Source organism: Mirounga angustirostris, unplaced genomic scaffold, assembly GCF_029215605.1.
Source record: "Mirounga angustirostris isolate CCGP_5_RB_7025 unplaced genomic scaffold, mMirAng1.0.hap1 SCAF_13, whole genome shotgun sequence".
Taxonomy (NCBI): domain Eukaryota; kingdom Metazoa; phylum Chordata; class Mammalia; order Carnivora; family Phocidae; genus Mirounga; species Mirounga angustirostris.
This window is the reverse complement of record NW_026991721.1, coordinates 38,419,941-38,446,968: the sequence shown is the minus strand read 5'-3', so window position 1 is coordinate 38,446,968 and position 27,028 is coordinate 38,419,941. Positions and strand designations below refer to the sequence as shown.

The 27,028-nt window shown below is 39.5% G+C and overlaps 2 protein-coding genes and 1 pseudogene across 3 annotated transcripts in view; 1 reads left to right on the top strand and 2 right to left on the bottom strand.

Moving 5' to 3' along the window:
* The window catches only part of LOC123857315 (L-lactate dehydrogenase C chain), a 49,502-nt gene extending 27,726 nt beyond the window's left edge, over positions 1-21,776 (top strand). The window contains exons 5-8 of the mRNA XM_045894035.2: positions 4,850-5,023; positions 7,849-7,966; positions 15,703-15,826; positions 21,534-21,776. Of these exons, the coding sequence (XP_045749991.1) occupies positions 4,850-5,023; positions 7,849-7,966; positions 15,703-15,826; positions 21,534-21,698 (581 nt within the window). The 3' untranslated portion in view covers positions 21,699-21,776. The remainder of the gene's footprint in view (positions 1-4,849; positions 5,024-7,848; positions 7,967-15,702; positions 15,827-21,533) is intronic.
* Positions 20,683-21,554, bottom strand: LOC123857314 (WW domain-binding protein 2-like; annotated as a pseudogene).
* Positions 21,777-22,647: 871 nt separating the features above from the next.
* The window catches only part of TSG101 (tumor susceptibility 101), a 60,815-nt gene continuing 56,434 nt past the window's right edge, over positions 22,648-27,028 (bottom strand). Inside the window, exons 10-11 of one of the 2 annotated variants that reach the window (XM_064576749.1) lie at positions 24,446-24,829; positions 22,648-22,786 (exon numbers count right to left, since the gene is read on the bottom strand). In XM_064576749.1, coding sequence (XP_064432819.1) covers positions 22,760-22,786; positions 24,446-24,829 — 411 coding nt within the window. In that variant the 3' untranslated portion in view covers positions 22,648-22,759. Of the gene's footprint in view, positions 22,787-24,364; positions 24,830-27,028 lie in introns of those variants that run through there. The other variant, XM_064576748.1, reaches the window with a different exon arrangement.

Genomic DNA, 27,028 nt, shown 5'->3' with positions numbered 1-27,028 from the left:
CCATTGCAGGGTCCACAGCTGGGACTGAGGCCTCTGTGCCGATTACATGCCTGACACATGGGTGAGTGAGTATCCTTCCGGTTTCCTTGGTGTATAGTGCTGGATCCCACCGCTCCAGCAAAGGCATTTCTGTCCATGGGTGGATGCCAGATTGTTGGTTTTGAGGGGTGGGTGGTGAGAAGGTATGTCTTATTTGGCTGTGTTGCTGACATCATTCCACAGTGAGTATTTTTTTTTAAATTTTTTATTGTTATGTTAATCACCATACATTACATCATTAGTTTTAGATGTAGCGTTCCATGATTCATTGTTTGTGCATAACACCCAGTGCTCCATGCAGAACATGCCCTCTTTAATACCCATCACCAGGCTAACCCATCCTCCCACCTCCCTCCCCTCTAGAACCCTCAGTTTGTTTTTCAGAGTCCATTGTCTCTCATGGTTCGTCTCCCCCTCCGATTTCCCCCCCTTCATTCTTCCCCTCCTGCTATCTTCTTCTTCTTTTTTTTTCTTAACATATATTACATTATTTGTTTCAGAGGTACAGATATGAGATTCAACAGTCTTGCACAATTCACAGCACTTACCAGAGCACATACCCTCCCCACTGTCTATCACCCAGTCACCCCATCCCTCCCACCCCACCCCCCACTCCAGCAACCCTCAGTTTGTTTCCTGAGATTAAGAATTCCTCATATCAGTGAGGTCATATGATACATGTCTTTTCCACAGTGAGTATTGATAGATGTAATCACTCAAGAAACCACCACCATAATCAAGATAAATACATTTCCATTACCTCTGAGAGTTTTCTTGTGCCTCTTTGCAGTCTGTCCCTTATTTCTGGAATCTCATATAATGGAATTGTACATTCATTAGTGAATGTAGTCTTTTTTTGTCTGGCTTCTTTCACCTAGCATGATTATTTTGGGATTCATTCATGTTGCTTGGTGTATCAGTGATCTGTTCTTTTTTTACTGCTGAAGAGTAATTATTCTTTTAAATAATTTTAAATCCTCTTTTTCTATTCATATCCACTTATCCATTGGTAAATATTTAGGTTATTTCCAGTTTTTGGCTATTATGAATAAAGCTGCTGTAAACATTTGTGAACAAGTATTTTCATGGATGTATGTCATTATTTCTCTGGGTAAATACCTGGGTGGCTTATATGGTACGTATATGTTTAACTCTGTTAGAAGCTGCCAAACAGTTTTTCAAAGTGATTGTTCATTTTACATTCCCATCAGCACTAGAAGAGAGTACTGTTTGTTCCACATCCTTGCAAACACTTGGTATTGTCAGTCTTTTCAGTTTTAGTCATTCTAATATCATTATGGTTTTAATTAACTGTATTCCCTTCATGGTCAAAGATGTTGAGCATTTTTCATGTGTTCCTTGGCTCTTAGTATATTTTCTTTTGTGAATGGTCTATTCATATCTTTCATTAATATTTAAAAATTAGATCCATTGACCTTTAGTTCTTTTGACCTATAACTCAACCTTTAATTGTTGAATTATAAGAGTTCTTATATACACGGTATACAAGTCCCTTTGTCAGATATAAGTATTGCATAAGTTTCTCTCAGTCTGTGGCTTGCCTTTTTGTGTTCTTAATGATATTTTTCAAAGAGTAAAGTATATCATTTGGTGAAGTCCAGTTTATCAATTTCTTATTTATGTTTTATGCTTTTTTTACTTTTATTTATTATTATTTTTAAAAGATTTATTTTATTTATTTGAGAGAGGGAGAGTGAGCTTGAGCTGGGGGGGAGGGGTACAGAGGGAGAGGATCTCAAGCAGACTCAGCTCTGAGCACAGAGCCCTACGAGGGGCTCGATCTCACAACCCTGAGATCCTGACCTGAGCTGAAATCAGGAGCCAGCCAACTGAGCCACCCAGGCACCCCTATGTTCTTTTGACTTTTAGCTAAGAAAACTTTAGCCCACCCTAAGTCTGAAGATTTTCTCCTTTATTATTTTCTATAAGTTTTAACATTTTATCTTTTATATTTAGGACTGTAACTCATTTCATATTAATTTTAGTGTTTGAGGTAAGGTGTCATTCATTTTTTCAATGATAATATCCAGTTTTTCTAGCAACATTGTTAAAAATACTTTTTTTCCCATTTGAATTGCTTTGACAATTTTTTTGAAAATTATCATTTATGTGAGTCTATTTCTAGGTTCTCTATTTTTTCATTTATCTCCAAATATATTCTTTTTTTGTCATTTTCCATATATATTATTTTATTATTATCACACTATCTTGATTACACTAAATCTTCAAATCAGTTAATGTAAATTCTCTTTGTTCTTACTTTTTTTTTCTCTGTTCTTTTCTAAAATTACTTTGGGTATTATGTGTTGTTTTAATTTTCACATGAATTTTACGGTTAGCTCCTCTATTTCTATAAAAACACATGCTGGGATGTTAATTGGGATTGTGTTAGATCTATAGATTAATTTGGAGATTGTATCTGAACACTATTAAGTCTTCCAGTCCATGAATATGGAATATCTCTCTATGTATGTATGTCTTCTTTATTCTCTTTTAGCAATGTTTTGTAGTTTTCAGGGTATAGGTCTTACACAAATTTTATTAAATTATCCCTAAGCATTTCATATTTTTGATGCTATTATAAAAAAAGTTGTCTTTACATTTCATTTTCCCATTGATTATTGCTAGTGTCTAGAAATACTATTGTTTTTCTCATATTGACTTTGTATCTTGAAAATGTTGCTAAGTTCACTTACTAATTCTAGTAATTTTATTCAAATTCTTAGGATATTCTCTGTATATTATCATGTCATCTGTAAACACAGTTTTATTAATTTTAATTCTTTCTTTCCAATTTGAAGACCTTTTTATATTCTTGCCTCATTTCACTGGTTAAAACCTCCAATACAATGGTGAATGTAAGTAATAATGAGATACAAATCAGCATGACTCTGGAGGCTTGCTTCCTTCCTCCTTTTGGTAGCTTAATAGAGAGTTCTATCAGCTGAACTGAGTCAGCTTGTGGAGAGACAGCAAGGCCTTACGCTGATATCAGCATTCCTGGCATGCACAGTTCTTTCTGGGGCCCTTGGTGTGTAGACCTTGGTCCTAGAAATACATACTTCTTACCATTGTTGCTAGACCCAGATATTCCTTGATAAATTTCTTGTTACTTAAGGAAACTAAGTGTTCCTTTCCCCCTCCAAAGCTAATTTAAAGATACGTAACGTTGTGGTGGTGGGACTTGTCCTTGCTCTTGGAGGAGTTTCTAGAGAACACCCAGCTTTCTAGCCAAAGGAGGCTCCTCTGCACTTGGCTATATTGTGTACAGAGGATCTCTGCCTAACCTATGCTGTGGAATAATGAAAGTTCAGTGTACACAGTGTGGTTCCTTATTTCTCTGCTTCTAAGATTTTCTCCAGTAAACACTATTTATATCTCTATCCTCTGGTGTTAGTGGCATGTGTCACCCTTGCCCAAGTATTGAGAGGGCACGTACTCGATTAATTCTTTTTCTTGTGGGGAAAACATTTAGTCTTTAATCATTGAGTATGATGTTTAATGTGAGTTTTTTATGAAATTCCCTTCGTTTCATAGTTGTAGAAAATTGTTTTTTAATTTAATTTAATTTAATTTAAAGATTTTATTTATTTATTTATTTATTTGACAGAGAGAGACACAGCGAGAGAGGGAACACAAGCAGGGGGAGTGGGAGAGGGAGAAGCAGGCTTCCCATGGAGCAGGGAGCCCGATGCGGGACTCTATCCCAGGACCCTGGGACCATGACCTGAGCCGAAGGCAGACGCTTAACGACTGAGCCACCCAGGCACCCCTGATTTTTTTCTTAAAGATTTAATTAATTAATTAAAAAAAAAAGATTTTATTTATTTATTTGACAGAGAGAGAGACAGCTAGAGAGGGAACACAAGCAGGGGGAGTGGGAGAGGGAGAAGCAGGCTTCCCGCCGAGCAGGGAGCCCGATGCGGGGCTCAATCCCAGGACCCTGGGATCATGACCTGAGCCGAAGGCAGACGCTTAACGACTGAGCCACCCAGGTGCCCCTTAATTAATTAATTTATTTAGAGAGAGCCCACTTGGGCAGGGGGGATGGGCAGAGGGAGAGGGAGAGAGAGAATCTTAAGCAGACTTGCTCAGCAGGAAATTGGGGCTCAATGCAGAGCTTGATCCCAGGACCCTAAGATCATGACCGGAGCTGAAATCAAGAGTGTGACGCTCAACTGGCTGAGCCACCCAGGCGCTCCAGAAAGTTGTTTTTTTTTTTAATTCATTAATGAATATTGAATTTTGTCATTCACATCTGCATATGGCCCTGATCATGCATGTGGCCTTATTCTGGTAGGAGATGCTGATAGATTAGATGAGGCTGTGGTGAGGGAGAGGCAAAATCTAAGTGTGCTTAAGAAGGTAGAATTAATTTACTGCTTATTTAATACAGATAGGTACATTATCTCAAAAGAGGGCTTTTTTTGTTTTAAAATTCTTATCATGAATAATTTAACCTTTTTAACACCTATGGGAGAGATAATCCTTATTTGTTTGTTGACTTGCTTCACTTTGAACTCTGTAATGAATCTGTATTTGATTTTAAGACAGTTTATCTAGGGGTGCCTGGGTGGCTCAGTTGGTTAAGCATCCAACTCTTGAGCTCAACTCAGGTCTTGACCTCAGGGTCATGAATTCAAGCCCCACTTTGGGTTCCATACTTGGCATGGAGCCTACTTAAAAAAAAAAAATAAATAAAAGTAAAAAATACAATTTATCTATTTAGAAAAGAAAATTGTAGAAGGAAGTTACCATTAATTTTTTTCTAACAAATTATTCCTCCTAGTGGATATTTTGACATATGTGGTCTGGAAGCTAAGTGGCTTACCTGCAACTCGTGTAATTGGAAGTGGTTGCAATCTAGACTCTGCCCGTTTCCGTTACCTAATTGGAGAGAAATTGGGTGTCCATCCCACAAGCTGCCATGGTTGGATAATTGGAGAACATGGTGATTCTAGTGGTAAGTAGAAACCTATTATCATAATGTAATCATACTTCTTATCTCTAATCATGCTTATTTTCTTTAAAGTATATTTTTTTCTGATATTAATATAGCTACATAACTTTCATTTTGTTGGTATTGCCCTGGTGTATCTTTTTCTATTCCTATACTTTGTCTTCTGTTCATGGATTTAGCTATCTCTCATAAAATATTGCACATAACATATAGCTGTTTTAAAAGTCAATGAGTGTTTCTCTTATCTAGAGAACCTTAACTTAGTGTGACTTTTAAACAGCAGCATTATTAAGATATAATTCACATACTATAAAATTCATCCATTTAAAGTGTGTAATTCACTGGATTTTAGTGTAGTCAAAGAGTTGTGCAACCATTACTACAAGATAATTACAGAACATTTTCATCACCCCAAAGAGAAACTCCCATTCCTGTGCTCACACCCACCCCAGGCCCAGGCAGCCACTAACCTACTTTCTGATTTGTTTATTTCAGATTTTTCATGTAAGTAGAATTATATAATATGTGGTTTAAACTATTACTTAGGCCACATGAACCTTTTTCTTTTCTGGACTTAAACATTTAATATCTGCTGTACAGTAGAACTTTCTACTTCTTTTTTTTTTTTTAAGATTTTTATTTATTTATTCATGAGAGACAGAGAGAGAGAGAGGCAGAGGGAGAAGCAGGCTCCCAAGGAGCAGAGAGCCCGATGCGGGGCTCGATCCCAGGACTCTGGGATCATGACCTAAGCCGAAGGCAGACGCTTAACCATCTGAGGCACCCAGGCACCCCGAACTTTCTACTTCTTACAATGTTCTCTAATTGTGTCATACATGCAAATCTTTCCATAATGTCAATAAACCCATTTTATAGGGAATAAGGACCATTTGTTCATTCATTCAATTGTTCACTAATTCAAAACATTTAATGAGCCCTTCTATTTTCCTTGTATTTCAAGGGTCATAGTATAATAAATATTTTTTAAACCATGATAAAATTTATGGTATACTTTAAAACATTTTTTCACTTAAGTATATATAACATATGCAGAAAAATTATACAGAATATAAATTTATAGCTCAATAAATCATCAAATAGTGAACACATCTGTGTAATTACCACTCTGGTAAATGCACTTTCTACTCTGGTATGCACTTACCACTCTGGTAAAAGACACTTTCATGACCTCTCTCAATTACTGTCCTTCCTTTTCCCAAGCTAAACTTCTCATATCATAGTGTTTTACTTTTAAAAATAAATGCTTTTGATTTGATTTGGATAAATATTTGTTTCACCATTGCCTTAATTTGACCCTTCTTAACTCAGTTCTTCCTCCTCAAAGTCATTAAAAATAATTTTCCTAGGTATGTTTTAATGTCTCACATTTAATATTCCAGAATTTTATTTTTTATAAAGTAGTATATTCTGATTAGTATTGATTTGAATATATTTATTATTCTATTTAGCGAGATTTTCTTTTGTTTCTTTTTTCTTCTCTGCTTTCTACTGGATCATTTAAACTTTCTTTAATTTCCTTTACTACTTTGGATTATACACTCACTTTGTAAGTGGTCTGTATTCATACTTGACCTCAAAATAATTAGTGTGTTTATTCTTCTTTGGAATAATACATAGAATGTATTAAGTTTGATTGGCCTTTTTCTCTCACATATGTAATTACGGTTGACCCTTGAGTGACATGGAAGTTAGGGGTTCCAATCCCCACACAGCTGAAAATCTGTGTATAACTTTTGACTCCCCCCAAATTTAATTCTAATAGCCTACTGTTGGCTGGAAGCCTTAGTGATAACATAAACAGTTAATTCAATCAAAGTATGTTATATATATTATATGCTATTTTCTTTATAATAATACATAGTTCATCTGCAAGTCTTTTTCAGATTGTTGCACATCTCCAAAACATTTTCCAGTATACTTATTATACTTATATTAATGTATAAGTGGACTCACACAGTTCAAACCTGTGTGTTCAAGGGACAACAGTATTAACTACTTTTTTGGTTCCATTCTGTTTTCATATCCCCAAACTAATTATTACTATTTAAGTATAATACCTGTCTGGATTTGTGTACATGTTTGCCAGTTGTATTGCTTATCTTTATTTCCTGTGTCTAACTCCTTCCCCTGGATTCAATTCTTTCTTCCTAAAGTATATCCTGTCAGTTTTGTTTATGTGAAAGTGTTTTAGTTTCACCTCATTTTGAATGACAGTTTAACTGATATAAGATTTTAGGTTGACAGTTATTCCCTGTCAGCTCTTTGTTACTGTTGAGTAGTATTTGTTGCTCTTTTCCTTCTAGTTGCTTATGATAGTTTATCTTATCCTTTTCTTTGTGGATTCTGTAGTTCCATCTTGCTTTAAATGCCTCCTATACCACACAATTATAAATAACTTCTACTACATATTTTTTGAAATTTTATTTTATTATGTTAGTCACCATACATTACATCATTAGTGTTTGATGTAGTGTTCCATGCTTCATTGTTTGCATATAACACCCAGTCCTCCATTCAATACGTGCCCTCCTTAATACCCCTCACCGGGCTAACCCATCCCCCCACCCCCCTCCCCTCTGAAACCCTCAGTTTGTTTCCTGGCATCCATAGTCTCTCATGGTTCGTCTTACATATTTTTCTAATACTTTATAATTTTGGTTTTTTACATTTCTTTCTTTTGTCCATTTTAAACTTATTTTTATATATGTGTAAGGTAGTAACATAACTTTATAATATAAACCCATTGAACTCAAAGAATTGATGCAGTACTGGAAAGAAGAGTTTATTCTGAGATATATTTCTTTTAGTGCCTTTGTGGAGTGGGGTGAATGTTGCTGGTGTTGCGCTGAAGACTCTAGACCCTAAATTAGGAACTGATTCAGACAAAGACCAGTGGAAAAATATCCATAAACAAGTTGTTGAAAGGTAACAGTACTCATTCAATGTCTCAGTGCCTTAATAATCAGTCTTAAGAATTAGTTTCACAGACAAAAAGTATATGTTGATCTTTGCCTCTTGTAAGAAAAATAACTCTAACCTTCTGAAAATCCCCAAATTCAGACTTATATTATGCATAGCTTTCTTCGGGGGTCATTTTTTAAAAGGAAAATCTGCTTATCATTTCACAAGAACTCATATGTGTTGGGGGGTAATATAGCATAGTGATTATGATCACGAACTTTGGAACCAGGTTGCTCTTGTTTCCCTTGCCTTTGGTGATGTGTCCAGGAAGATGTTGCTGTGGCCGAGGTCGAAGAGGTTTCTGCCTGTGTTCTCCTCAAGGATTTTGATGGATTCATGTTTCACATTTAGGTCTTTGATCCATTTTGAGTCTATTTTTGTGTGTGGTGTAAGGAAATGGTCCAGTTTCATTTTTCTGCATGTGGCTGTCCAGTTTTCCCAACACCATTTGTTGAGGAGACTGTCTTTTTTCCATTGGACATTCTTTCCTGCTTTGTCGAAGATTAGTTGACCATAGAGTTGAGGGTCCATTTCTGGGCTCTCTATTCTGTTCCATTGATCTATGTGCCTGTTTTTGTGCCAGTACCATACTGTCTTGATGATGACAGCTTTGCAATAGAGCTTGAAGTCCGGAATTGTGATGCCACCAGCTTTGGTTTTCTTTTTCAACATTCTTCTGGCTATTCAGGGTCTTTTCTGGTTCCATATAAATTTTAGGATTATTTATTCCATTTCTGTGAAAAAAATTGATGGTATTTTGATAGGGATTGCATTGAATGTGTAGATTGCTCTGGGTAGCATAGACATTTCACAATATTTGTTCTTTCAATCCATGAGCATGGGACGTTTTTCCATTTCTTTGTGTCTTCCTCAATTTCTTTAATGAGTATTCTATAGTTTTCTGAGTGCAGATCCTTTGCCTCTTTGGTTAGGTTTATTCCTAGGTATCTTATGATTTTGGGTGCAATTGTAAATGGGATCGACTCCTTAATTTCTCTTCCTTCTGTTTCGTTTTTGGTATATAGAAATGCAAGTGATTTCTGTGCATTGATTTTATATCCTGCCACTTTACTGAATTCCTGTATGAGTTCTAGCAGTTTTGGGGTGGAGTCTTTTGGGTTTTCCACGTAAAGTATCATATCATCTGCAAAGAGTGAGAGTTTGACTTCTTCTTTGCCGATTTGGATGCCTTTTATTTCTTTTTGTTGTCTGATTGCTGAGGCTAGGACTTCTAATACTATGTTGAATAGCAGTGGTGATAGTGGACATCCCTGCCGTGTTCCTGACCTTAGGGGGAAAGCTGTCATTTTTTCCCCATTGAGAATGATATTCGCTTTGGGTTTTTCATAGATGGCTTTTATAATATTGAGGTATGTACCCTCTATCCCTACACTGTGAAGAGTTTTAATCAAGAAAGAATGCTGTACTTTGTCAAATGGCTTTTTCTGTATCTATTGAGAGTATCATATGGTTCTTGTCCTTTCTTTTATTAATGTAGTGTATCACATTGACTGATTTGTGGATGTTGAAGTAAACTTGCAGCCCAGGAATAAATCCCACTTGGTTGTGGTGCATAATCCTTTTAATGTATTGTTGGACCTCATTGCTAGTATCTTGGTGAGAATTTTTGTTTTCTATATGCCTTACAGCTTTTTGTTCCTCATGTCCTGTATTATTGTCTTCTTTTGTGTTTAGTTGATTTTTTTGTACTGAAATATTTAAATTTCTTCTGTATATATTCTATAACTATTATAGTTATTTTCTTTTTGGTTACCATGGGTATTACACTTAGCATCCTAGTATTATAACACACTTACTTGAATTTGTACCAGCTTAACTTCAGTAACATACAAAAACTCTGCTCCTTTACAGCTCCATCCTCACCCCTTTTGATTATTGATTTCAAAAATAACATGTTTGGGGCGCCTGGGTGGCTCAGTTGTTAAGTGTCTGCCTTTGGCTCAGGTCATGATCCCAGGGTCCTGGGATCGAGTCCCGCATTGGGCTCCCTGCTCAGCGGGAAGCCTGCTTCTCCCTCTCCCACTTGCCCTGCTTGTGTTCCCTCTCTTGCTGTGTATCTCTGTCAAATAAATAAATAAAATCTTTTTAAAAAATTACATGTTTGTACATTGAATGCCCCCCAAATAAACTAATAATTCTTTTAACTGCATCAGTCTTTTAGACTTGAAAACAGGAATTACAAACTAAAGTCACAATAATACTATCTTTTTGATTGCTTTTTAAAAAATGTATTGGTCTGTTAAATTATTCCAAAAACAAAAAAGTAGAATTGCAACTACTGTTACAATATTACTAGCTTTTTATAATTTTGCCTGTGCATTTTTGTTTATTGAGATCTTTATTTTTTCATATGGCTTTGAGTTACTATTCACTTTACCCTGCAGAATTCCACTGAGTGTTTCTTGCAGGTCAGGTCTAGTGGTGATGACTCCCCCAGCTTCTGTGTCTTTGGGGATATCTTAATTTCTCCCTCACTTTAGAAGGACAGTTTGCCAAATATAAAATATAAGATCCTTTGTTGACAGTTTTTTTTTTTCTTTTAGTACTTTGAATGTATTTGCCCACTGCCTTCTGGACTCTAAAGTTTCTAATGAGAAATCTGCTAATAATCTTATTGTTTACTTTTCTTCAATGTTTTTTCTTTCTGTTCCTCAGATTCAGTAATTTCCATTGTTCTACCTTTAAGTTTGCTGATTCTTTCTTCTGCTTGTTCAAGTCTGCCTTTGAATCCCACTAATGAATTTCTTATTTTAGTTATGCTTTTAAGCTCTAAAATTTTTGGGGGGGTGGTTCTTCTTAGGTTTTCTTTTTTTAAAAAAAAATTTCCATTTTGTTCATTCACCATTTTCTTGACTTACTCCACATCTCCTTTATTTCTTTGAGCATCTTGAAGATAGTTACTCTGAAGTCTTTGTCTAATAGATTTGCCATCAGGTCTTTCTTAGGGACGGTTTCTGTTGATTAATATTTTTCCTTTGAATGGGCCATACTTTTCTATTTCTTTGAATACTTTGTGATTTTTTCATTGAAAACTGGATATTTGAATCTAATAATATAGTAACTCTGGAAATCAGATTCTCTCCCCTCCGAGGGTGTGTGTTTGTGTGTGTGTGTGTGTGTGTGTGTGTGTGTTGAAGGCTGTCTCCATGCCAAGGATCAGCCTGAGGTATAATCTTAAGGTCTTTTAGGTCTATTCTGAGCCTATGCCTTTTCCTGGTCATGCATGGTTACTTTCTAATTTTCCCCCATATATACAATTGATTTTTTACATTCTAGTCTTTAATATCTGGCTCCCAGTAAGAGAAAAAGAGAAAAATAAAGGGAATGGGGAGTGGATGCTTTCCTTTTAAATTTCCTGGAGGTCTCTTTAGCTAGATGGGAAGGGGATGCAATGATCGGGGGGAGGGACAACAACAATGGCTGCCCTTCTTTTTCTACACATCTGTCATCAGAAGCAACCCATCAGCCATTAGAGCACAGATCCCTGATACTTATTTTTTAATTTTTTAAAAAGATTTTATTTATTTACTTGACACAGAGAGAGAGAAGGAGAGAGCAAGCACAAACAGGGGGAGCAGCAGAGGGAGAGGGAGAAGCAGGCTCTCCGCTGAGCAGGGAGCCCGATGTGGGCCTCAATCCCAGGACCCTGGGATCATGACCTGAGCTGAAACTAGCTGCTTAACCAACTGAGCCACCCAGGCGCCCCCAGATCCCTGATATTTAGAGGATGGGATCCTTTTTGCAGGCTGTGCATAAGCTGCTTGGGGAACATGTGAACAGCTGTTTGCTGAGGGTGGGGGATGGGTAGCTGCTACTGTGCTAAGAGCTGAAATTGGCTGAAATTAACTACAGATTACCATTGGAGGCTTCCCTTGAAAGTTTCAAACCTTCAATAGACTCCAGAGTTCCAGAATAGTTATATTAGACAGATTTTGGCAAAACAATTATTGTCTAGGTGGGGAGATAGAATCTTGCTGCTTCCAGGGCACCTGGGTGGCTCAGTCATTGTCTGCCTTTGGCTCAGGTCATGATCCAGGGTCCTGGGATGGAGCCCCACATCGGGCTCCTTGCTCAGGGGGAAGCCTGCTTCTCCCTCTCCCGCTCCCCCTGCTTGTGTTCCCTCTCTCATTGTGTCTCTGTCAAATAAATAAATAAAATCTTAAAAAAAAAAAAAAGAATCCTGGTGCTTCCTACTTCACCATCTTTTCAGAATCCTCCAGTGCTTAACTTTTTTTTTTTTTTTTAAAGATTTATTCACTTGACAGAGAGAGACACAGCGAGAGAGGGAACACAAGCAGGGGGAGTGGGAGAGGGAGAGGCAGGCTCCCCACTGAGCAGGGAGCCCGATGCGGGACTCGATCCCAGGACCCTGGGATCATGACCTGAGCCGAAGGCAGCCGCTTAACCGACTGAGCCACCCAGGCGCCCCAAGTGCTTAACTTTTTTTAACCTAAAAAATTTTTTGTACAAAAGCATACCCAAAGTCATCTTCCTAGATAGCCCTGCCTTTTTGGAAAGGATCCATACCTACTGTTAACCTTCTACCCATGATACCTCCCCATGACCTTAGGTAATTATCTTTGTATCATATATTCCTCAGAGTTCCTTTGACAAACATGTCTTTGATATTTTATACATAGAAAAAGACAAGCTAGTATACCCCTAACCACCAGGATCTATACAATAGGTAACCAAAATCACTCACGATGTTTTGGTAATCCTTAGCTAATTGGACTATCCTATTTTCCAATTTTATTTACTATCACCTTATTAAATGTACTGAGAGACTCATTTAATTGTGTATTTGATATTTCTAAAGCAAATTTATTTCCTCTTCTGGCCAATTTATTTCCACAGAGATTACATCGATTGGGAGTTTTAGGTAAATTTCCCGAACTATCTTTCCACGTTGGTAATTGTTATCGGTATTTCGTTTTCTTTCTTTCGTTCTTTTTTTTTTTTTAAGAGAGAGCAGCCATGTGTGGGGGGAGGGGGCAGAGGGAGAGTGAGAGAGAGAATCTTAAGCAGGCTCCATGCCCAGCACGGAGTCTGACTCAGGGCTCGATCTCACAAACCTGAGATCATGACCTGGGCCAAAATCAAGAGTTGTATGCTTAACCACCTGAGCCACCCAGGCGCCCCTCATTTTCTTAAATTTTCTTAAGGGAACCTACAAACCTTTGTTATACCAAATAGCTTTAGATAAGAGATTAAGTTAATGCCTAGCAAAAAACACCTATGTTAATATTATAGTAGCATTTCCTATCCTTCTCAACACAAGTATCCTTTACCCATATACCATATATTTCCAGATATAGGGGCCATAGAGGCCATTTCCCAGTAAATGCAGGAATGACCTGATCTGGAGGCAGAACTACAACCCAGCCACTAAGGAACATGTTTTAACCAATTTAACCAATTTAAATGTTGCAGGGATGTTACAGTATTGGCTGTACAGTATTTGTCTTCCCAATTCCTAATCATTGCACCACAGTGAATGTTAGTTTCTTTCTAATTTAAAGTATGGTATCTAATTTATTTTTTTATATATATATTTTTAAAGATTTTATTTATTTATTTGACAGAGAGAGAGACAGTGAGAGAGGGAACACAAGCAAGGGGAGTGGGAGAGGGAGAAGCAGACTCCCCGCTGAGTAGGGAGCCTGATGCAGCGCTCGATCCCAGGACCCTGGGATCATGACCTGAGCTGAAGGCAGATGCTTAACAACTGAGCCACCCAAGCGCCCCTAAAGATTTTTTTTTTTAAGATTTTATTTATTTATTTGACAGAGACAGAGACCGCGAGAGCCGGAACACAAGCGGGGTAAGGGGGAGAGGGAGAAGCAGGCTTCCTGCTGAGCAGGGAGCCTGATGTGGGACTTGATCCCAGGACTCTGGGATCATGACCTGAGCCGAAGGGAGCCACTTAACAACTGAGCCACCCAGGCGCCCTATGATACCTAATTTAAATAATGAGTAAGACCACATTTTCCACTGAAGTCCTGTGTGATTTGAATAACAAATACTGCAACACAATACAGATTGGTACTCATTCCAATTAGTCCTCCCAACAATGCAGTGTCCAAATTAAATTATTTGCCCCTTGGTCATTTAGTAGAGGATCTATAATTATAAGAGTCCTCAGGATGCTGCTGGTCTTTATCTAAAAACAACTCAACTCTTATGTTATAGCTTCTGATTTTCCAGTGGCTAACCAACAACTGCAGGGGAGTGACATCATGATTTAATAGGATGTCCTTCCAGGTTTTTAATAGAGCAATCAGTTTTTGTCTTAAGATAGTAGCCTTAAAACTGCTTGTTCTATTTGCTCCCCTTACCTTTCTTTTTATACCAGCAGTTTTATTTTCATTAGGATGGATAATAACAACTAAAGGATTATATTTTTAGCCATTTTTTTTCTCAACCCTTTTCTCTTTGTCAGTCCGTTTTGTTAATTCCTGAGAGGGTGGATCTGTCATCCAGATTCCACCGGTAAGATTTTTCCCCAGTTATCTACTGCAGAGCTTTCTTCAACTCCTACATCATCGTTCAATCAATCACTAGGCAGCAGAGTCTCCCTCTCTTTCCTTTTACTTAACCCACAGAGTCTTGGTCATATTGAATTGAGAGCCTGAAAGTTAATCCTCAATTTGACAGCAATCCGTATGCCCTCTAACTGTGCCCCTGATTTTAGATTGACATTCAAATCATAGGATACTACAATGATTACAGTCCAGTCTCAACTATCCTGTGCTGAGGTGATCCATACACACATCAGTCTTATCTTTTGCTACCAAGTGTGTTGTGTGCAGTCCTCGGGACTTGAAACTGTACCTACATAGTTGTAAGACCACCTGATATGAATAATGATGCCAAACGTTCCTTTTTCTGTTCTGGATCCTTTTCTCAGAACTAAATAAGCTCATTGCTAAGTTAAAACCTCTTTATTCTTTGCCTTTGACTATCAATCCAAATCTGTTGGTGGCAATGCAGAAATATAACACATATTTATCGTAGAAAATAAGAAAATTCAGAAAAGTGTAAAGAAGATAATATCACTTGTAATATCACTTAAAAATAATCACTGTTAATAACTTTGTGGATTGATGCAATTCTAAAGTTTTTATAAACATGAATGATGTTTTTTACGAGCCTGAGATAAGAAATTGCATAATGTTTAGGACTGTGCCTTTTTCCTTTGAAAATATATCATGAACATTTTCCCATATTTTCATGTATTGTTGATTTAACGATTTATTCTTATGAAAAATATGTATACATGGCTTATAATTATATAAAGTTACATTGACACCCTAGTAACAGTTGTAAGTGGTCTGCAAGGTGTATATGCTAACCTTCAAGATGACTGGATTCTGTGTTTGGATACTTAAGCAACAATAACAAAAATTAAAAAAATTTTCATCTTTAGTGGCACGTATGCCCTAGTATTCTGCCTTTATGATAAGAGAAGGGTGGGTTAATTGTTATTTAAAGTGAATAATGAAGTTTATGAAAATAGTATAGAAACTTTTATTGCCTATTCATAAATAATTTCTAGAATAAATCTCTGGGAGTGGCATTGACATATAGGTTACTTCAAAATGGATGCTTGAAAAATAATATGTTTTCTCTGAATTGATTTGCCATGAATTTGATTTTCTTACTTTCTACAACCATAGTGCCTATGAGATTATCAAGCTGAAAGGGTATACCTCTTGGGCTATTGGACTGTCTGTGACAGATCTGGCAGGATCAATTTTAAAAAATCTTAGGAGAGTGCATCCAGTTTCTACTATGGTTAAGGTAGGCTTAAATTATCTCTTCATTTATCATCTTTTCTTTAATATTTGTTGAGTCCCTACTATGTGCCAGGCATATATACATTATACAGGCATTGAGGATATAGTGGAGAGCAAAAAAGGTCCTGACTTCATGAAGTTCAATTAAAGAAATGGACTTAATAAAATAATTATAAAAGTAAATTCTATAATAACAAATTATGATAAGTGCTATGATGAAAAACTACCAAGTACTTAAGAGTATACAAGAAGAGAATTTAAATACCCTGGGTAGAAGCATGGGTGATGGTAAGGGAAAGACTTCCTAAGGAAGTAAAATGTGACCAATTCTGAATAATGAGGAGTTAATTTGGAAGGCTGGACAGGCAGAGGGAACACATGTACAGAGGAATGGAGGTAGATACAAGTAGAGGGCACTTGTGGATCTGAATAAAAGGTCAGTTGTTGAAATGCAGAGATTGAAGGGAAGTGCATGGTGAGGCTGAAGAAGTAAGCAGCGTTCGGCCACTGAAAGCCTTATAAAAGGATTTGGGTCCTTACCATAAGGGCTATGGAAAGCCACCAAAAGAATTTAAGCAAGGGACTGGCAAGTTTTCATGTTAAAAATATTTCTATGGCTGTGATAGAGGGAACAGATTTGAAAGGGACAAGAGTGGACATGTGGAAACTTGTCAAGAAGATGAACAGTAGTCCAGAATAGAAAGGATAGTAGTAGAGGTGAAGAGAAGGGGATGAATTTGAGAGACACTGTATTTAGGAGGTAACATTTATAGGACTTGGTAACGGAATGAAGTGGGAAATAAGGAAGTGAAAGGTCATTTGTAGGTTTCTATTTTGCACCATTATATAGGTAGTGATATCCACTGAGGAAGGGAATTCTCAAGGAGAATCAGGTTTAAAGATCATGTTTGCAGTTACGGACAAGTTGAATTTAATGTGCCTTTGCAATATCCGAGGGGAAATAGGCAGTTGGGTACAAGCTTCTGAAACTTGTAAAAGAGTTTTAGGTTGGAGTTCTAAGTGTGAGTCAGTTTGGAGAGAGACGTTCCTGAAAGGGAAAGAGAAGTTCTGTCAACAACAACAACAACAAAGAGATGCTGGACAAGTGCAGACAACAGATACCCATTACACTTGGTAACAGCAGCTGGGAATTTTAATGAGCTTGCCTAAGGAGAGTATAATAAAATGAGAAGACAGACTGAGATTGAATCTTGAAGAATTCCAGTGTTGAAATTTGAGTTTATAGTGTGAGTCCACAAAGTGACTAAGAAGTGGTGGCCAGACAGTTAAAAGAAAAACCAAGAGAAAAGAATGTGGATTCATGGTAACCAAGAGAGAGGAGGATGCTTTAAAGATGAAAGAATTGGTTTTCTGTTGATTGATGTTGAGAAGTCATTTAAATTAGGTTTAAAAATGTCAGGAAGATAAAGTGACAGAGGTCATGGATAACCTTAGCAGGACCTGTTTAATGAAGTAATAGGAATGAAAGCCTGATTGGAATACACTAGGGTTTTCTTAACCTTGGCACTGTTGACTTTGGGCCCCATAGCTCTTCATTGTTGTTGAAGGGCTCTCCTGTGCATTGTGGAATGTTAGCAGCATCCCTGGCCTCTACGTGTTAGATGCCAGTAGCATACCCTCTTTCCCCAGTTTTGACAGTCAAAAATGTCTCCAGATATTGACAAATTGTCCCTTTGGAGAGTCCCTTGAGAACTTTTGAGGAAATTAAGACAAGTATAAACAGCTCTTTTGAGGTATTTGGCTGTGAAGGTAAGGAAAGAGAGTAGTAGTAATTGGAGAGGAAAATCAAGGTCAGGCAAGTCTGTGTTCTTTTTTTTTTTAAGATAAGATGCTGATAATAAAAGAAGATATTGAAGATAGAAGTAAATAAGCAGAGGGGGTGGGATCCAGTCTTAGAAAGGAGGAGAGAGAGCCAGTTGTTTTAACAGGAGATAATAGAGGATAGGCAGGGAATCATGTAGATTTGTAAGTTTGGCATTGGATGCATCTGAGAGACAAAATCACCTACTGAGAATCAGGGGATGTATAGAGAAGTCAGATGTTTGAGAAGATTTGAAATCATCTTTGTAGATAGTGAGAAATAGAATTTGACCCCCAAAAAAGATTTGAAATCATCTTTGTAGATAGTGAGAAATAGAATTTGACCCCCAAAAAAGCAGAATTGCTGTTAGGTGGATGCTTATTTGAGGTTGGTATGAATTAACTAATTAATTAAGATTAATTTTAATGTAAGTTAAAGATTAACTTTGTTCTGTAGTTTTCTCCAGGGATCTGAGCCACAGGAATGGAGAGAGAAGATAGCTGAATTTATCTGGGCATGGGTTTTACTTGCTGGAGCATGAAAAGGGGAGGTGGGGGAGAAAGTAGAAGGGAGGGATGGAGGAGGTGTAGCTTTTGGCTTATATACATGTTAATAATGGGTTTGACTTTCTGCTAAAGGGTCACAGACAAAATTCAAGAGCTTGGCCCTTAAATATGATCTGCATACAAATGAATAAATTATAAGAGGGAAATGAATAATAAGGAATTTAAGAAATATTTATAAACTGAAAATTAAAATAGGGCAGAGGGTCTTAGTCTATGGTGAAAGGGTTATAGGATGAATCATGGGATCTAAGTTGGATAGGGAGGAACCCTCTAACAAGGTCCACAGTAGAATCCTTGGGGTGGAAAGAGAAGGTTCTATGAGCTGAAGAAGTCAAGGGACTTGGTTATGGTTAGTTTATCCACATGGACAATGAAGTCACCAAGGTTAATCGTAGAAGTTGGGACAGAGAGGAAAGATTGTAAGCTAGGTGTCAGTCTTTTATGAATGAGATGGAGTAACCAAGAGATTAGTAAATGGTCATTAGTAGATGAGCTACAAAAAATAGGGGGAATGTTGAGAGTAGGGGACTAATGGTTTGAAAGAGGCAATGAGTACAGAATGAGTACACCCCTCCTTTTTGAGGATATGCAGGGGATATGGGAGAATAAGCAGTTACCCAAGGGTGCTCCTGAGGCAATGTCAGGGAGGTGTCAAATGCACTGAGAATGAGTAATATGGGAATTTCATAGTTTTTACTGTACAAATCAGTGAACAAGTTATATTTTATTTTTTTATTAACATATAATGTATTATTTGTTTCAGGGATATAGGTCTGTGATTCATCAGTCTTACACAATTCACAGCGCTCACCATAGTACATACCCTCCCCAATGTCCATCACCCAGCCATCCCATCCCGCTCACCCCCCTCCACTCCAGCAACCCTCAGTTTGTTTCCTGAGATTAAGAGTCTCTTATGGTTTGTCTCCCTCTCTGGTTTCATCTTGTTTTATTTTTCCCTCCCTTCCCCTATGATCCTCTGCCTTGTTTCTCAAATTCTACATATCAGTGAGATCATATGATAATTATCTTTCTCTGACTGACTTATCTCGCTTAGCATAATACCCTCTAGTGATAAGTTATATTTTATAGGAAAACTTAAATATTTGACATTAAGAGCATAATCACTCATATACTCTTATATTTTTTTACCCCAGTTATTTCAATTTTATTTATATTTCAGCAAATAAATAAGGTACACAGTTTATGTCATATTAATATATTGCTGGATTTAAAAAAAATATATAGGGAATTCTTTTTTTTTTTTAAAGATTTATTTATTTATTTGAGAGAGCGAGAATGAGAGAGAGAGAGAGAGTACATGGGGGGGGGGCGGTTAGAGGGAGAAGCAGGCTCCTCGCCGAGCAAGGAGCCCGATGCGGGACTTGATCCAGGGACTCCAGGATCATGACCTGAGCCGAAGGCAGTCGCTTAACCAACTGAGCCACCCAGGTGCCCTAGGGAATTCTTTTTAAATAGCCTTTCCTCATTTTATGGCCAGTCCAGTAGCAAATGAGAGCCAATTTTAGTGTATTCAGGGGTCATATTGTCAACCAGGCATGAAGCTTAAAGAAAAGAGGGGGCTGGGTAGCAGGTCATGGTCAGTACATAGGATCAGGCAGGGCCAGGCCCCAGGGGCCAGGACCCTTATTTCCAGCCCACCTAGCAGACCCCAGATGGCATGATGGGATGGATATACATTCTCCAATTCTAGTCCAAGAAGCCCCTTCTAGAAGACAGACAGAGGAAGCAGAGGGGAAACAAATTCCCAAAACACTAACAGGGAAGCAGAGGCGCTTCCTCCTCAGCCACAGTGGCCTTGTTTCTGATGCCACCCAATCCCTAGCAACTCATGCTGAAGCTCCAAAAGTTACACAGAGGTGGCAACAGAATGACCACGGGCAGGAAATTCAAGGCAAGGTGAGTGTAACTGGAGCTGGAGCCTGGCTGGGAATGGAGTGTGGGCTGACAGTCTGGCAGGACTGTGGCCTTCCATGGCTAGGCATAGACCGGAGTGGCGGGAATATGAGTATAGGCTGGCAGGGACCCCCAGAGGAAGACAGTGTGTGATGGCTGGTGTGATAGAGCTTTTGAGTTTGAATATAAAGTGCCTACCAAAATGAGGGAGGTGTACTGTGGTGGAGGGGTGGCCACAGTCCCTCTGTGGGAGACTAGAGTGAAACAGGAGCAGGGGGTGCACCCTGAGATCCTAGCAGAGCCCCAGAGATGGTGAGAGGGAAGCTTGGCTGAGTAGCTCCTGTGGGCTCTGAGCTGTTGTGGGAAGCTGGGAGGCAGCAGTCCAGAGTCAAGGAGCCTCTTCTTTCCCTCCATGCTAGTTCCTGGTAAATGTTTAATTATAAGGAAGGAAGGAGGAAGAACAAGACCATCCCACTGCCTCCTCCAACCCTAGACTCAACCCCAGGGGTAGAGAGGAAAGAGCAGAGTGGTGGAAGGCAGGGAGGTGTGAGGGGCCTATCGGGTCTTATCTTCCAGGGGGTAGTAGGAAGGTGGCAGAAATTGGTTTGTGGGCATGTAGGCCTTGTGTTTGTTGCCCAGGTCGTAATCGGTTCTGGCACCTGCTTCTGTGACCTTGGCTTCAGCTGCAGAAGTGGAGGGAACATCGGGGCTGCTGGCTGGAGACTCCAGGAGCCCAGAATAGGATGGTGGCCATGGTTGCAACTATTCCATGTTCGTCATGGGAGGTCCTGGATAGAAGTCAGATGGAGTGGTAGACAGAAGTAGCCAGAAGGACAGGGGTACATTCCATTGGTAACTGGCAGGGAAAAGACAAAGGCCCTGCTAGGCATGTGAGAGTACCTAGAGGCTCCGTTAGAGGCTTCACCTTTGGAGGATTGAGATGTCACCTGTAGCATCTATCGTCCGACTCAACGGTGCCTCTTGGTGTAAAGGTCAACTTATACAAAGCAGTCTTCCCAGCCACTTCCTGCTTCAGCCTTCACGGTTCTGTTGATGTAGTTTATACCAAACCCAGGCTGCTTGATTTTGCAGTCCTTTATCAGATAAAATGGCATCGTAAAGGATTGGATGGCATCTTTTCTTTGGACAGAAAAATGGAACTCGTAAGGGGTAAAGTAAGATGGTGCCTTTATTGGTCCCTTTGAAGGCCTTTGGTATGTTCTTCATGTCCTTGAACACAAACTCTGCATAGACATAGGACATTAGCATCGGTATTAATTGCTCTGCCCCCTCTCTGATTCTAGTGAACTCCATGGTCTCCCTGGTATCCTCTTATTCTGAAGCTCTCTTGCATAACTGCTTTTCTATATCAGGTTACTGAACAATAATCTAATTTTGCCTTTTAGGGCTTATATGGAATAAAAGAAGAAATCTTTCTCAGTATCCCTTGTGTCTTGGGGCGAAATGGTGTCTCAGATGTTGTGAAAGTTAACTTGAATTCGGAGGAGGAGGCCTTTTTTAAGAAGAGTGCAGACACACTCTGGAATGTCCAAAAAGAGTTGATATTTTAAAGCCTCTTAATGTTCCACTGTTTTATAGAACAGAAGATATCAGACTGTATATTTTACATTTTGAAAGTATTTTAATCTGATCTGTAAAAAATAAAAAAAATTGGAGACCCATGACATAATTTCAGTCCCTCAAGGCTCGGAAAAAGAAATGGTAAAGAGATTTCTCCTCTCTATGAATCTCTTAAAGCTCTGTTTTAATGATACCCAACCTATACAGATGCAAGTTTTACTTCTGAGGTATGTCATACATAAGAGTTGACTTCAAGTTTAGTAGAGTATGTATAACAACCCATTATAATATAAGACTTATGATTTTTCTCACAAAACAACCAGCACTTTTTCTAGTGTCAAAATTTCATTCTTCTATTAGGGCACAGGCATATTTACTTTATATTGCTTCATTAGCTTCATGTGTCTATGTATGATCTTTACTAAGTACTTATCTTTAAGACCATGTATATCAGAAGAAAACAGAAATAAAACTTTTATGGTATAAAAAAATTAAATGGAATGTCTTCAAACCTGTAAGCATTATTCCAAATCACATTAACTCAAACAGTTGATTTGGTGTCTCTGTTGAAATGCCACACAGGAAGCTTAGACCATTTACTAGGTCATCTGTTGAGCAAACTGCAGCTATGCTTGCTGTGTTATGGTTATGAGGTCAGTATGACATGATTTATGCCCTCAAGTATCTCACAGTATTTAGGGTACCTCAACTAATTGATTATTGACATGCATGTATATGAGTGCATATAGGTACTTCTGATTATATATACATATAGAACAAATATATATGAAATATTTCCTTGATTTCACAATTTAAGGCAGTTATAGGAAATACACAATTAAAACTAAGAAATCAGGACCAAAATAATTTATAATAGACTAGGACAGGATTAGTGACAAACATTAGAAGACAGATATGCAGGTCCTAAGGACTTACATGGCTCTAGTGGAGGGGCGCTCCTTGGGCAGAGAGTCGCAGTTCATATTCTTATTCTTGCAGTCTGAATAGTTTTCATTCTAGTCCTCTCCCGCTGAACATGATTAGTTTCCCATTATTCTTTTTCCTTGTTTCCTCTTCTCTTGAATGCACAAAACAGGATCATGAGAGAGTTTAGTTAGGATAGCAGGGATGGGGGAGTCTAATGTAGATTTTGCCTTTTTTTTTTTTTTTAAAGCTGTTCTTTGTACACCAAATTAAAACTTCATTTTAGGAAATCCTTGCAGATATTGAAAGGGTACAAAATATAGTTTCTACAAGGAATATTCTAGGAAGTAAAACTGCTCCACATGGTGTATTCTCAACAGCGGGCAATATCACCCCCAAGAGTGTAAAATTGGTTATGGGGGGTTGGGGGAAAATATTAGGTATTACAAGGGTTTCACTCCCTAAAGTTCAACCCTACCAGACAAAATCTTATTCTTTTTTTTTTTTTTTTTTCAGATTTTATTTTTAAGTAATCTCTACACCCAACATGGGGCCTGAACTCACAACCCCGAGATCAAGAGTCGCTTGCTCCATGGACAGAGCTAGCCAGCTGTCCCTCTTATTCTTTAATATTTAATTGCATGTTGGGGGTGGGTGGAGCTGAATGATCAGCAGAGAAAGTCTAAAAAGGCCCTTGAGGGAGAGAGAATGAAAAAAAGTTTGAGAAACATTGCTCTGTTTCTTCTAAAAGAATTTGTCAGAGGTGTATTATGTATTATGATTTACAAATGAGTTAGAAAACAATTAGGTAGAACGTGGTGGGACAAGAGAACTAGAAACCTTGGTGTATCCCAAAGGATAAGAGGGGAATTTTGGATTCTGCATTTAACTACTTCATGAATAATGAGTTAAGCTTTCCCATCCACTAGTGGAAATGGTTATCAGCCCTGCACTGATCAAATTCTTAGGATTTCTATCTTATTTAAAAATCCCCTTTGCATAGAGGGTTTTAAAATTTTTACTCTCTCTGCTTTGGCTCACATTTGTGGGTGGTTAAAAGTAGCATGCAGATCTTTCTCCAGCTGCTCTGGGGAAAAGTTCCCAAGGGAGAGTCAAAAAGCCCTTATTGGATACATCCAGACAAGGTTTGGTTAGAAATAAATTTACTCGGGGGGCGCCTGGGTGGCTCAGATGGTTAAGCGTCTGCCTTCGGCTCAGGTCATGATCCCAGGGTCCTGGGATCGAGTCCCACATCGGGCTCCTGACTCAGTGGGGAGTCTGCTTCTTCCTCTCCCTCTGCCTCTCCCACTGCTCATGCTCTCTCTCTCTCTCTCTGTATCTCTGTGTCTCAAATGAATAAATAAAATCTTTAAAAAAAAATAAAAATAAATTTAGAAATAAATTTACTCGGGCTCTCCAGTGGATGAGTTCTGGGCAAACAGTACTCGGTTTGATAGCTGAGACTCTCTAGTTCATTGTTGTTTTTTACGATTTCATTTACTTATTTGAGAGAGAATGAGAAAGAGATCATGAGGGGGTGGGAGGGTCAGAGGGAGAAGCAGACTCCCCGCTGAGCAGGGAGCCCGACGCGGAACTCGATCCTGGGACTCCAGGATCATGACCTGAGCCGAAGGCAGTCGCTTAACCAACTGAGCCACCCAGGCGCCCTTCTCTAGTTCATTGTTACCTTTTGCACCTCGAGCTCTTGGAGCCCAGGAGCCCAAGGAGCCTCCCGGAAGCCCGCCAACTACAGAAACCTCAGCCCTCCGCTGGTGCAGGTGATGAGCAGCCGGCGCAGGGGCAGGTGCAGTACCTCAGAGCCCGCCTCCTGGCCGATCCTCTGCTCCGGGTGTGCGCAGACCCCACGAGGGCCGCACGAGCTGGGCGGGGCCTCGCGCAGCCTCAGTAGCCAACGGTTTCCCCCCTTGCAGCCTCCGACAGTTCTGCCCTTTTCCTCCCTTCTTTTCGTCTGCCTCCTGAGAGGGGGGCCATGTACTCGGCTGCTGGCGTCCTGCAGACCGGCTGGAGCGTGGGCGCCGCGGGAGCGAATTTCTTTTGCCTGAGGGTGGCTCTGTGCCCCTTGCAGACCGCACGCATCCCGGTCGGGGGCGGCTGGCCCTTCACCCGTGCGAGTGTGGCCGAAGTAGCGCGCCCGGCGGTCTTGGGCCGGAGCTCGGTGCTGGAGCTGAGAGCTGGGCTGGGGGGCGGGAGGGGAGGAACAGGTGTCCTGACTGTCGTGTCGTTTTTGGTGGAGCAGCCCCTTTGCCTTCACTCCTTCTTAATTCCTCTTAACTTACACCACCCTTCTCCCCACTCTCCCGCCCCCTTGGTTTGCCTCCTGGGTGTTGGGCGCTGGCCAGAAACCACCCAGCTTCTTTGCCAGCCACTTTGGTCGTTCCCTGGGGGGTCTACAGCACCTCTCTTCCCACAGGGACCCAGGAGTTCTCTATGAGGCCTCTCTCACTGTAGACCAGTTCCGAATCTGGAAGTGGCTTTGCAGTTTTTCCTCACTCTCTTAGGTTTCCAAGATGGCGCCTGTCCAGGGTGAACTTCCTAAGAATTTCACTTCAGAGGAGGCCGCTCATCACAATAAAATCTCCATTACAGGAACTGGAGCCGTTGGTGTGGCCTGTGCAACCAGCGTATTATTGAAAGTGAGTTATGTGTTCTCTGCCGTAGGGTTAACGAAGTTTCCCTCCTTTGGATGTAAGGCTACTGCATATGGTTGTGCAGGTTGTATTCAGTTAAAGGGGTGAATGGGGGGCCCTATCCAGTCCCTGCTGGTTTAGTCCAGAGGTAAAGCTGCGCTTTGCTAATTGTTTCACCCAGAGCGGGCTGCTTTTTCTAGTTTTTATGATGGTGTCCTATGTGTTAGAATGGTGACACCTTTCACTTCCGCTCATGTGATGACCGTATGAAGTGCCCCTTCGCTTGACTGGGAAACAGCTCACACACACACACACTGAAGAAATGGATGGCAGAAAAGAAGTGTACAACCTGTCCGTTGTGGTGGGTGTCCCACTAGTACAATATAATGATCTTTTTCCTTTAAAAATCTCTCTCCTATTTCCTAGTCTCTATCTTTATTTCCCTTCTTCCTTATCCAAGTGGGGTCAGTTTTAGTGTTTAGTTCTTAGTATTGATGTGGCAGATAAAGTTAGCTTCCAGTTAAATGGCTAGACACAGGACTAAAAAGATTCTGACCCCTTTCTAAGAACATTACCTTGGTTTGAATCCATAATGTTTTCGTAAATAATAATAAACTCTTGGAGCTATGCTTTGCTTTTATTAATGGAATATCTATAAAATTTCCTTAAGCTACCTTTCTATAGCCTTTAATCCTGACATGATCATTGGATTTAAAGGATTGGCCCCGGGTTTCATCTAGATGACCTAAGTGTCCTTAAGGCACTAAGAACGTCAGCCTCTGTCAACTGCGGCTCCTAGCAATCATATGAATTCCCAGTGACTCGTTTTGTCCTATCAACTTATAATGCCTTTATCAGCAGTGTCGTCATTGCTAATGAAGAATACATGTACATGAAAACCAATACATTTGTTGTCAACATCAATAATAATGAAAATAATATACTTTATATATGTTATCTAATAAAATCCCAAAAAGTAATTATTAGGTCTGTTTTACGAAGGAGGAGAAAAGGCAGGTTGCATGAATAGATAAGTATAGACATAATATGTACAGAAAACCTTGAAGTAAAAGATTTATTTACTATCTTGCTTTGATAGGGATGGAATGGGCCCTATCCATAAAAAGAAAGTAATAGCCACAAGCTCCTAGAGCTTGAATTCTCTGATGCTGACAACTATAGCATTTGTATGTCTTAGAAAATGTGGTGCACAATATCCCTACAAAGTCCCAGGGTAAGGCTCACTTTAATCTCTTCCTCTCCTGGCCCTAGCCTTGGCAACTTCTTTCATTCAAGGAGGTGGTGATAGCTTTTTTGGTTTTTTTTTAAGATTGATTTATTTATTTGAGAGCGAGAGAGTGTGTGAGAGTGTGAGCGGGGTGGGGGGGGGGGCACAGAAGCCAGAGGGAGAGAAAGAATCCCAACGCGGAGGTCAGAGCCTGACCCAGGGCTCCATCCCAGGACCCTGAGATCATGACCAGAGCCCAAATCAAGAGTGGGGTGCTCAACCGAGCCACCCAGGTGCCCCAAGGAGGTGGTGATATCTTTTTTTTTTTTTTTTTAAGATTTTATTTATTTGTCAGAGAGAGAGAGCACAAGCAGAGGGAGAAGCAGGCTCCCCGCGGAGCAGGGAGCCCGATGCGGGACTCGATCCCAGGACCCTAGGATCATGACCTGAGCCGAAGGCAGACGCCCAACGACTGAGCCACCCAGGCATCCCGAGGTGGTGATATCTTAAATAGCTCCTT